The sequence below is a fragment of the Oxyura jamaicensis genome, chromosome 1, assembly GCF_011077185.1.
Source record: "Oxyura jamaicensis isolate SHBP4307 breed ruddy duck chromosome 1, BPBGC_Ojam_1.0, whole genome shotgun sequence".
In the NCBI taxonomy this organism is placed as follows: Eukaryota; Metazoa; Chordata; class Aves; order Anseriformes; family Anatidae; genus Oxyura; species Oxyura jamaicensis.
The window spans coordinates 45,922,404-45,934,804 of record NC_048893.1 but is presented as its reverse complement, the minus strand read 5'-3'; the positions used below and the strand labels follow the sequence as shown (position 1 = coordinate 45,934,804).

General features: G+C 47.7%; 1 protein-coding gene across 1 annotated transcript in view; it reads left to right on the top strand.

Moving 5' to 3' along the window:
* ELK3 (ETS transcription factor ELK3) overlaps positions 1-11,554 on the top strand; it is a 34,424-nt gene extending 22,870 nt beyond the window's left edge. Inside the window, exons 3-5 of the mRNA XM_035340883.1 lie at positions 2,429-3,223; positions 7,131-7,253; positions 9,932-11,554. Coding sequence (XP_035196774.1) covers positions 2,429-3,223; positions 7,131-7,253; positions 9,932-10,030 — 1,017 coding nt within the window. The 3' untranslated portion in view covers positions 10,031-11,554. The remainder of the gene's footprint in view (positions 1-2,428; positions 3,224-7,130; positions 7,254-9,931) is intronic.
* The last annotated feature ends 847 nt before the right edge of the window (positions 11,555-12,401 follow it).

Here is a 12,401-nt window from a genome sequence, read left to right as displayed (position 1 = left end):
AATCCAGACAACAGCAAAAAAGGGCTAAAGGAGCACATAGGCCTATTGTCCTGCAAAGTGGTTTAGTCTCCCTGCAAAAGCAGTCCTTAATGTAAGGAAATCTTCATTGTCTTTTTAACCCAAGGGTGGAAAAATCCCTTTTGTCATGATGCCCGTCCCCGTCCTCCCTGGTTTGAACCAGCTTCTGCAGCTCAGAGTGATTCTGACAGATGACAGAGGTGATGGTAAAAATAAGCTGCTTTTTACCTTCACTTCAATTATTTGTCAAAAAAATTTCAAAATGACAGCAGCATTTCAGAGGCAGTTAATTAATTTGCATCCTTATTTTCTCTTACATGCTGTTGGAGATTTCCTTGGGCTCCACATTTAAGAGAAGCCTGCGAAGTGCCTGAGGGGTTTGCACTTGAATCCTTTTCATCTGCAGCCATCATTAAGTGGGCTCGCTGCAGGTGTATGGAGACAGAGGAGCTGCACCGAGAGACCTTCTGAAAATATAGTTGTATTTAATAACGATAGAGGAAGTATAAACTCACCACCCCATTCCATTGCTTTTTATAGAGATGCTCCCCTGTTTGAAGCCTGCACCAGTTCCCTTATTTAAAGTTGCACCCTTCGATATATTTAATCCCATTCTTCTGGGAGTCAACATTTTCCAAGTAGAATCTCAGTTGCCAGTGCTTGATGGAACAGTAACTACAAGGGATGGGATTATTTTAAATTAAAGCATATATATTAAAAGAAAAAAGAAAAGAAAATGTGATTGGGATGCTTTTTCTCATATGTGAATAGTTTGAAGGTTTTGTGATTATAAAGAAAAACTTAAAATGGAGTTCATAAATGAAACTGCACAGAAAGTGTCCATCTAATGCTTCACCTAATTAGCACCCCCCCAAAAAAAAAAAAAATAAAAAATCTAGACCAAGGCCAAAGCCATGGGAATTAAAGCTCACGTAAAATTAGATTCTGTGGGCTAAATATGTGTCATGAAGTTTTGGAGTGCAAAAACAGGCACGTGGGGATTGCCTGGGTGGGCAGATGTGAGTACAGCTCGGCTTGGAAGAGGGCAGTTCTGTCTTTAGCCTGAGCTTGCCAAATCCACTTCTCCCTGCTGCAGATTCCACTTGTAAGTTTGGGGAACAGCTTTCTCTATGCTGCAGCCCCTGGCCTATGGAGCAAAGCTACATCCCAGGGCTCGCTGTGGGATTCATTTTGTATTTAGGAAGGTTCCTGAATGAAGTGCCAGCATGCTCAGACAGAAAAATTACGGGGTGGAGTAGCTCAGTTGAAAGACACAAGACAATCTGATACAGAAGTGCAGACTCTTCCCCCATAATTAGCCTTTATTTTTGTGACAAAAAAAAAAAAAAAAAAAAAAGTACCTCAGGCTCTATAAATAGGGAGGATGTATTCCTTTCCTTTTCCTTTCCTTTTTCCTCTCCCCTTCCCTCTCCCCTTCCCCTTCCCCTTTTCCTTTTTCCTTTTTCCTTTTCCTCTTCCCTCTCCCTTTCCCTTTCCCTTTTTCCTCTCCCTTTCCCTTTTCCTTTTTTCTTTTCCAATCAATACATATTTTCTCTACTGGTCTCAGAATCTGTGGCTGAAAGTAAAAACATCAGATTATTAGGAATGATGTAAACATTTGCATTCCCTTACGTACAGGAAAGCATGTGTCTGTTTGCAGAGTACTTGGTGGAGGTGCAGCAGGCGTGTGCCCCACAACAGAGTCACTTCTTGGAAAGGGTTTTTAAGAGGATGCTCCCAGAGAAGCTCTCCAGCAGGGGCTTCAAGAAGAGAGAATCACAGTCGCTCCTGAAATCTCAGGAAGCAGCTCTCCTTGTTTTTCTGTAGTTTCAGTAGCCGGTCTATACTGATGGAGACCTGGAGCTAGCACAGGGCAGAAGCGATTGCATTTGTCACAGAAGTAGATCAGAACTGCTGAAAGAAACGCAGTCACCATCGGTGCAGACGGGCAGGAAGGGAGGGCTAGTGACCACAGCAGGCAGGCTGTGCTTGTTTTGTCCTTTGCAGATGTTTCAGGAGAGAGTTTCATACTCTGAAGCAATGGGTCTTGCTTTTGGGAAGCACAAATGTAGGCGTTTGCCTCCGTGGTGAAATCAAATGGCGGAGTGGCTTTGAGCCAGCAAGGTGACAAAACTGTTCTAACTGTAAAGAAATCGATCCCAAGGTGCCCCAGAGGAAGCAGGAGGAAGCCAGGCCCCAGCAGCTCTTTGTCACCTGGCGGTGGTGCCTTGTTTATGGCCTCCCTGGGCAGAGGCATGGGGACGGGCTGAGGGCAAGAAGTGGTGGAGGCCGCGCTGAGGGGCCCCGATCAGCCCGAGGTGGCTGCAGTGCTCCCCTGCCCTTGTGAGACCCTTCGTGTTTGCTGCCCCCAAGATACTGATCTTTCTAGCGTCTGCTTTTGTACTTGCAGAACATCATCAAGAAGGTGATCGGACAAAAGTTCGTGTACAAGTTTGTCTCGTTCCCTGAGATTTTAAAGATGGATCCACACGCCGTGGAAATCAGCAGGGAGAGCCTTTTGCTGCAGGACAGCGACTGTAAGATGGCCGCCGAGAGCAGGGACGCGCACAAGCACAGCTTGTCGGCACTGAAAAGCACAAGCCGCAACGAGTACATCCACTCTGGCCTCTACTCCTCGTTCACCATCAACTCTCTGCAGAACCAGCCAGACACTTACAAGCCAATCAAAACAGAAAAACTGGAGGACAAGTCAGAAGGAAACACACCGGTCGAAGAAGTTCGGACTGTCATAAGATTTGTGACAAACAAAACAGACAAACAAGTTATGAGGCCCATGGTGTCGTTGCCTTCCACCTCCGAAACAGCAGCTGCCTCTGCTTTTCTCGACTCGCCCGTGTCATCCAAAATCTCTTCCTTAATGCTACCAAACAGTGCCAGCATTTCGTCTCCGTCGTCATCTTCCTCCAGGTCGCCATCCCTGTCTCCCACCTCGCCTCTCCCTGAGGAGCACAGGAGCCTCTTCTTTGAGTCCAGTTGCCACGACTCAGATTCCCTTGAGCCGCTGAACCTCTCCTCAGGCTCCAAGGCCAAATCGCCATCTCTTCCCCCAAAGGCTAAGAAACCCAAAGGTCTGGAAATCTCAGCCCCGCCTATGGTCCTATCCAGCACCGATATTGGTTCCATTGCCCTCAACAGCCCCGCGCTTCCTTCAGGATCCCTGACTCCAGCTTTCTTCACTGCACAGGTAAGATCTGCCAGCCTCGGGTGCTCTTGCCTTAGCCAGCTCTCCCTCAGTCTGGCCGAGGCCAGTAGCACTAGGAGCTTGTTGTCATCTGGCAGCACGCGGGGAAGAGGAAGACACAGCCCAGGTCTGAGTGGTGAGTGGAGAGCGGGTTCCTCACAGCACTGCGCTCCCGGGGTGAGCATGAGTGTGCAGAGCAGCACCACAGGGTGCCCAGGGGCTGCTGAGACGGGCAGCCGCTAACACGAGCAAATCACTTACCAAGGGAAATCAGCCTCCAGGTCTGGGAAACAAGCAGAAAAAAAGCCAGGAAGAAAAACACAACACAGGGGTTTTGTAGCTTGGAAACTGAGCATGTGCGCTGTGGGGTGCCTGGTTAGATCTCTCTACTGGATGTTGTATCCATTCAAAAAGTGTGGCATTTTCGTTAGGTTTCAAACAGGGAGCAAATTAATTGGTTTCTAAGACAGGCTTTTAAGCCAGTTTTGATTTCCCAAGTTTTAGAGGTCCACAAAGTACTTGCCAGAACTGCCGTTCAGTACAGACCTACTGAAAACTGGTAGGTTATTCTGTTCTTATAAAATAACTGTCCATTGATCATTTATTTGTGGTAATGTCAATGAGTTCTCATTTGCAAGCAAGTCTGTGGAGGAAATCCAGTAATTTAGAAGGCAAGAGGAAAATCACAGAGAGTAATCTGGTGCATTCACCTCATCGCTGTTCTGAGTGGTGCCATGGGGCCTCGCAGCTGCGTCCTGGGAGCTGCCCGGGGCACCCGCTGTGCCCGCACTGCATGACGCCCTACCCGCAGGAGGCAGAGCGACCAGCACGCTCGGCCAGCACAGCTCCTCCAACCCAAGCTGGTTGTGGGGCAGCTCACACACCTGCAGGCCACTGAGATACGGGGCTGTGCAACGAAGGAACAGGGACCTGTGCGCCTCTGCCTGCCGTTTCTGTGTGCCTCCAAGCCTCCCAGGGATACTATGCACAGCAGGAAGAACAGGAGTGTGGCAAACCAAAACAGAGGTGCATTGACAGGCTCGTATGGCCTCAATCTGTGGCGTAACCACAGTAAGTAGTTTGCTTGCGGGGAGCAAATTTCACAAATCCTATCAGATGCCAACTAGACACAATGACAGCGTGTTATTACAAGCTCGCTATAATTTGTTGCTACCCCAGAACTCAGTACGATGAGTGATTTCTGTCCTCATTTTGTGATTATTTCTTTGAACAGTTCATTTTCACATTCATCTCTAAACCAGAATACTTACTACCCCTGAAAGTCATGGAAGGGAATTATGCTGCCGTTGCTGTCCTTCAGAGGGCTTCAGAGAGCTTCTCATTTATCTCATTTTGACGGTCAGGAGCAAAGCCCTCAGGCAGAGGGAGCCCCGTAGAAGAGCACCTGATTTGCAAAACCAATTCAGCATAGAGAAGTGAGATCTCAGGACATGCAGTGCAATGCTTTAGTGAGAAATGTCAACTTTTCTTTTGGTTAGCTTTCGACGAGAGCCATTTAGATTTTTCCGTATTTGCTTTTTTTACAGCTCACTTACGCTTGTTATTTTTGTTGGCTCTCCCTTGGCTGACGTGGATGCATGGTTTTGACCAGCTCTTTCTGTAGGCCTCTCCTTAACATTTGCAACTTGTACGGACAAAGCAGCGTGCCTGCAGCCAGCAGGTGCATGATCCATGTTGCTTCCACAGATACTGCCCGGGTGTCCTGCATGTACCCAGAGAACTAAGAAGCAATATGCAAGTGACAGCAGTTCACAGAACCATTCAGGCTGGAAAAGACCTCTAAGATCATCCAGCCCAACCTTTAACCTAGCACTAAGTCCACCACTAAATCATGCTATTGAGCTCTACATCTTCACCTTTCTTGAAGACCTCCAGGGGTGGTGACTCAACCACTTCCCTGGGCAGCCTGTTCCAACACCACACAATTGCCTTTATCTGGCAGCTGGGAGGGACAAGGAGGGCTGAGCTCACGTGCGGGCTCTTGCAGAGAAGTCCAGAGCTGGGAGCATCACTGCTGAACTTGGCCCTCTCTCTGTGCTGAGTTACCTCCATTTAAACTGTTTATAAGCTAGCTTATAAAGAGGGTTTAAGCAGGACTCCTGGTTTTCACATCCAGCACCAGAGCTATAGCTACGTGAGGGCAGAAAAGGAGGGATACACCAATTTCCAGAAGTAACCTGAGGCCAGCCAGTGCTGTGGTGTTGTTTACACTTGTTTCTTCAGGTGGCTTTGATGCTTGCGTGATGGTGACACTGAGAGCACCCCTGGAAGGCACTGTGCTCTTTTCACATGAAATATTAACAGATTTGGAGGCTCACTTCGGCTTGCTCTTGGCTCTGGCACAACTTGCAGATACGAGTTCTCTGATCATCAGAAGCTGTGAGCTCTTGCTCAGCACTGTTGTGAGGCTTGCTGACGTGCCTGCGGAGCTGAGTGGAGTAGAGCTCAGCTTCAAATCCTCTTGCTCTAACACTTGCTGTGGCTGTACCTGGATGTGAATAAACACCTCTGGGTTTTCTGTATTGTTTAAAAAATACCCTCTCAGGACCTGCATTTTCAGCTCTGGAGATCTGCATCTTCTTGGAGAAAACACAGAGAACTGAGGCATAGCTCAGCAGAGCCCCTAGCACAGCCTGCATGGTGCTGTGACCGTGGCTGAGTGTCTTGGGGTCTTGCTGCTCACACCTTTGGTGCAAGGCATTGACAAATCTCCGTGCATCGACCCCAGCGTCCACCCTTCCTTTTCAAGCCAACCTTCCTCTCTCCCCACTCGCTTTCTTTCCCAGCCCAAGCTGGCTTCTCCTTTCCTAGCAGTACCACGTTTTTATTGCTGCTTTGGCCACAGCTGTGGTTTCTGCCAGGTGGTGCTGTATTTATGCTCCACCTGCTTCAGCATGAGGGAGATGGCAGTGCCCTTCCCCTTCGCATCTTTCCCTCCGCTTCTTTTGAGATGCCTCAGAGAAATCAGCCACTTACAGAGCAGCCAGACTCTCAGATACCTTGGGACAGAAGCACTGGGAGGACCTCGAGGCTTGCTGCTCCTTGCTGCTCCTTGTCTCGCTGTCAGGGGAGAAGAAATTCTCCCCCGGTGCTGTTACACTAATTGTCTGACCCTGCTCTGAACTCCGCTGCGAGCACGTCAGAGCAGGACCGTGTATTGCTGGGCCTTTGCGCAGAGCCTCGACCAGCACAGCGGATCCCTGGTGCACTGCTTTGCAAGTAAAACACCCATCATGGTCTGGAGCAGAGCTGACCTGTGCTACCTGCCTCTCTGCTGCTGCTCTCCACAGGGCCCTGGCAGCGGCAGCTGGTGGCCTGGGTGGTTAAGTGAGACCCCAGCATTGGACACGTGTGGGAGGCAGAGCCAGCATTTTGGGCAGGAAGGTGGCTGGCAGGCACCAGAGTGCACGTCCTGCTGGCCACTCCTTGTCTGCTGCCTTCTCTCTACCTGTTTTAACCACTGCCCCAGCACACGCACCTCCTTGCTAAGTGTGTGCCTGACTTCCACTGAATGCCGTGCTGAATGGGGCCGAGTTTGGTAATTGGCACCGAGATCCCTGGGGAGATTAATTCATTATGCCAAATACTTTGTTCAAAAGTGTCACATCACTTTCATGTTCTTCTTTGTAAAGATAAAAGTTACTCTGGGTACGGAATAATTCATGTGACTTTGAACAGAGATTTGCATGTCCTTTAGCTCCAGCTCCCCTCCAATTGTGCTTTGGGAGTGCTGAGCGTATCCACAGCTCTCCGTGTGCACCGTGACACTGGAAGGCACCACCCCAGAGTAGGGAAAACCTTTGGCTTCGTAGTTGTTGGGTTCTTGGTTGTCGTCAGCTGTTCTGACTGCTGCAGGCATGCGTCATGGGGTGTATGTTTTGTCTTGCAGACCCCAAATGGATTATTGCTGACCCCAAGCCCGCTGCTGTCTAGCATTCATTTCTGGAGCAGCCTCAGTCCCGTTGCTCCTCTGAGTCCTGCCAGGCTGCAGGGACCAAACACTCTGTTCCAGGTACGTCTTTCTAATGCACGGGGTTCATGTGTGGAAGTGCATGTGGAAGAGACGTCAGGGGAACATCTCACATAGGTCTGGAGCTTTTTAAATGGTTTGAGAAAATAGAGGGGCAGCTCTCTGAAGTAACCTTTCCATATGTAACAGGAGAAAAGCAGCATTGTCCTCTCTTGTGGATACTGGGAGAGGAAAAAAACCTCAGTTTTCTAGCGATGCAATAAACAGGAAAGGTATTAAATAAACAGTGATGGCTGCAGAGCTCAGGGGCAGCATTTGTTCGAGGCTGAGGAAGGGGACCGTGGGGATGGTGTTAGCAGCTCCAGCTGCCACAAAACAGCGATGCATTCGGTCACAGGAGAAGTTATGCTGATCAGCTAACTGGCAGGAAGCACAAGAAGCTGGTGGCAGGCCATGTGGCCAAAGAAGGCAAGGAAACCCTTGGAATGAAATCCCCAAATGCTGTGGCTGGCCAGCACCAACACAGGAGGGGCTGCTGTGGAGCCGAGACCTGCTTTTAGTCTCTGAACCTTGCCGGAGCCTCTGGGGCTGGGCTTGAGCTCAAGAGCGCTGCTCAGGTGAGGTGAAATCCTTCTGCCTCCAGCGGGAGCCCTGCGGCTGCTTTTGTTTTCATCTGAGCCGAAATAACATTTGTTTGGCGTTAGAGGAGCCAAAATCCTACAAGCAGCTGGAGGCCGGCGCAGCTCTGCCGCTGCCTGCCCGCCTTCGCACCCAGGCCTGCAGACTGACACGGGGGTGGGAGCAGGCTCCGGAACGTCGCCTTCGTTCAGGTGCCTGCTGCTTGTCACAACAGCGCCGTGCCTGGCACTGGCTGCAGCACTTCAGCGTTGGTATTTCTGTAGTCTGAGGACCAGGATAGGATCCATCCACGTCCACAGTTGAAGCCCAGGGCCCACCTATGGGAGTGTGGTCCCTGCCTTAACGGGCCAGGAAGAGTCGTTCTGTCACTGCGGGGCACAACTACATGAATGCTCCCTCACCGAGCCCGTGGATGCTTATTAACTGCTAAAAATTCTCCTTCAGTGCTTATGAGGTGAAAGCAAGTCCCAAACACCACCGCCCGTGCCCCCTTCCAGCGCTTGTGGAACGTCCCTGAACGCTGCAGCCTCCTTCACGCAACTCACCTTGAAGCCCTGACCTGCCTGGAAAGCCTCCCCTTGGAAGCCATACAGTTGTGTAATGAAACTTAATTGGATGTTTCATCATGAGCTGGAAATTACTACATAACTGGAACAGCGAGAGACCTGCGCGGAGTTGATTAATTCAAGAAAATGCGGCTGAACTTAAGAACTAGCAAGTTAGCTTGAACTAAGCACCGCCACAAGAAGCTGTTTTGTTTGTTTCTACCGTTGTGAGGGGTCAGCCACGTCCCAGGCCCCAGGGGCTATGGAAGCAGCAGGAAGATGAGGGCAGCCAGGCTGGGGTGGAGAGCAGGGGAAGGATGTGACTGAAACATCACCATGGCCGGCATCTCAGCGGTGCCAGCCAGCCCCTGGCCTCAACAGACACCTGAGGTCACACGACCCTCTTTGTGATAGCTTTATGAGGCACGTTAAGCACAATGTAATTTATGTGCCTCACTTCAGAGGGAGCTCACAATCAGGTTCTGTGCTGTGATGAACCTCGGTGGAAGCAATAGCAAGGTGTCCCCAGCCTCGCTGGGACAAAGCCAAGGTGTCCGCCAGTCCCGGCTGCTGCTCTGTCAGCTGCCGCCCAGCGCTGGGCGATGGCTGTCCCTGAAGCCAGGGGCGCTGCTCCTCGGCCCTTCCGCTCTCAGGACCGGAGTGACCGGGAGCGAGGCCTCATGGAGCTGGTCCTGAGGCAGACAAGTGCCTACTGGCGGCACAGTCCCTGCCTCACGCTGCAGTAAGCCTGCTGCACCTTCCTGCCTGCTGCACCTTCCTGCCTGCTGCACCTTCCTGCCTGCTGCACCTTCCTGCCCTGCCCTTGCCCAGCCCAGACGCTGAGAGCTCGTCAGCACACGCCGGTGCAGGCAGCTGCAGGCACTAGGACTGCATGGGTTTGTTAGGGAGTAAAATTATCTGCACAGCATGTCAGGAGTTGAACATTAGTACTAAAGTACAGTATATTCTGCCCGATATGGTCTGGCATAGCTAGTGGACAGTTTCTTAGCGAATACAGCCGTACACTGTTACTGCTTGAGAGAAATTCTCCTCATGGTTCCTGTTCACAGTTGTGCTTTTTCTGTCCAAAAGCTACATCTTGACTTTCACTTTTGCAAAGAGCTTTCCTGCTTAGCTTCTATGAAGGACAGATGAAAAACATGGATTTTAATTAACGTTCTGTAGACTGAGAAACATTTTTGGAAGCAGAATGGATGGTAAACATTTCTCTCCATTATTAACTTTCCCATCGTGATTACAGCTGTATTGTTGTGTCAACTTTGGTATGAAATATAGCCAATAATGGGCTCATACATCCCTGCACGCTGAAAAGCTATCCAGGTTCCATCCTCTGCTTCACATTCCTGATGTCTGATGCAGGCATTTGGTATCTATCGTACCGTACAGAAATCACAAGCCTTGAAAACATCTGGAGTCGGTTGCTAATGCTAAATGCATGTGCTTTGGGGCTGAACGCTTTGAGATAAAGACTCATTTTTTTATTTTTTTATTTTGTTACCTTTTGGCCTCTTACAGTTTCCAACTCTGCTAAATGGTCACATACCAGTGCCACTCCCCAGTCTGGACGGAGCCTCTTCTCCAGGACTGCTTTCTCCAAACGCTCAGAAATCCTGATGATGCCTCATCACGTTAAGGACTTCTTGGTGGATTTAACACTTCATTCCTATGGGCTAGTTTTTCCTGTGTCATGAGAAGGACATTGTGAAACCCTCTATTACTTTGGTTTGCACTTTTCATTACATGGATAATCTACTTTTATTACGTTAGCATTTTTAAACAGTGTTTATATATAAAAATATATATAAATCTGTTTTGCATTAAATGAATTATAATTTTTTTATATCATAGCTCTCAAGTGTTGAACACTTCTGTTGTTGATGAAGTACTTTTTGTAATGGATTGCAACAATGTATCTAATAAGGATGTGAAGCTTCTTTTTAATACCTTTTTCTGCATATTATACATTGTGCTTGTGTAAACTATAACCGGCTGTGCCTTCTTTTGCATAATGTCATGTAAATGGTTTATATATTTTCTAGTATTAAGATAAAAAGTTGAAAGACAAAACTAGTATTGAACAGCCCTACGGTAGTGTTTCAGTATTTTCTCCACGGATAGGCTGTATGATGCAGTGTATTCATGTAACTTTGTATTAAGTGCTTTCAAATTGTATAAAAATAGCCTTATAATTTTTCTTTGCTGAAGTGAAAAACGTAATAAATGTTACAGTCAGGAGATGTATTTAGGAGTAACAAAGCCACATTTAGGCCCAAATTCTTCTGTGGAGTTGCAACAGGGAGGAACCGGGCTTTGTGTATTCACGAAACATTTCCAGCATTTGAAAATACTTCTGTAGAAAAGAAGAACGATGCTCAGAATTTATTTGGCATATACTTCTTACGAACTGTCGACGTCACAGCTGGAAAGACTGCAGGTAATCTCTGTCCTCCCAGGGAATGAGGATCATTCCCGATAGAGAATTTCCAGGTGCTTTGTTCAGTCGTGCCAAGTGCCTTCTACCATTTCCCTGGAAAGATCCTTCTAGCTACTAAAGCTGAGAAGGTCACATTTCCCCTTCCCCGAAAGCTGGAAAAGTTACAGGACTGTAAATTAATGTCTGGTGCTTGTAAAGAGGCATACTGTACATGTGGGATGTTTATGTATAAACATCTGAATTCTGGATTAAAAAACATCACTGTGTTACCATATACTTGCTACTTGACCCTACGAGGTACGTCCTCTGCCTCGAGGTGATGGTTAGTCATCTAAATGTCGGGTTAGGATGAGGCTAGACTCCCTGGCACCACAGATTCTAATCTTGGCAGGGCTGATGCAAATCGTCCGTTTTCTGAGGTGGCTAAATTGGGTTGAACGCCGTTTTACCGTGTAGGTCTTTCAGATGAGACCTTCAAAAACCAAACCAAAACCAGAATCCTGTTTGCTACAGGTCATTAGAGCCTCTACTTTGTTTTCTGGCCAAGCAGCTGGTCAAAAGTCCATTCGTTTTGAAACCTATGCAGTGAGTTGTCTGCTGATTTTCTGCTTGGATGCATTTCAGTGATGATGTGTGTAGTTAATTGTAAAGTGCTTTTGGATCTTTCTACCTGAAAGGTGCTAAATAAACATTTTATTACTGCAGTTCTGATGTTGAAAAGCCATTTTTTGGGCTGAGGTCTTCTGACAAAAGGGAGCAGGGATTTTTCTCAGGTTCCTGGGTTGCACAACCAGAAATGACTCCTCAGTTTCACTCGGGGTAATTAACTGACTAAAAAACTGCCATATCTGCATGAAACACCAGCGCTGATAAACAGAGCACCAAGATGCAGGACACAAGGAAAAAGAATGAAACAAAGGGGAAGTCATTCACTCGATTCAGCATTTTAAGAGCTCCAAGAAGCACCATCCCATGGAGTCGAAACCAGAAGATGAGCTTATTGAAAATTTATGAGCAAAGGGGAATTCTACACTAAGAAAAGTCAGAACAGGTTGGAAGAAAAGGCAGCACATAACTAATGAGATTGACTAGTCGGGTGGAGGTTAAATCACAAGAGCTCGCAGGTCAAACATTTCCCTTTCAACAGATGAATCCTCCCAGCTACGTGGAATATTTTTCAGTAACTAAGCTACATAGAAGCAATTATTCACACTCCAGAGCCAACTCTCTTCTCGTTTTTTAAAAAGCACAAACGCCTACTCCAGTAGTCTTGCCTCGCATATAACCGGTATAGCTAATGGGAGAACAAGGCATAAAGATGGAGTGCTTCTCACTGTGAATTACAAAGTAAAGACAAATACTCGTGAAAATTTAATCTTTGAATTAATAAAAGGTGTTGGATACCACACTGAAAAAAAAAAAACAAACCACCAAACCAACAACAAACAGATTAAGATGAGAGGGAGAAGTGCATAACAGAGAAGAGATTCTTAAAAGAAAAAATATCCAGATTCTTGTAATTTTGTTTCTTCCAAGGTTTTATTGTTAGCA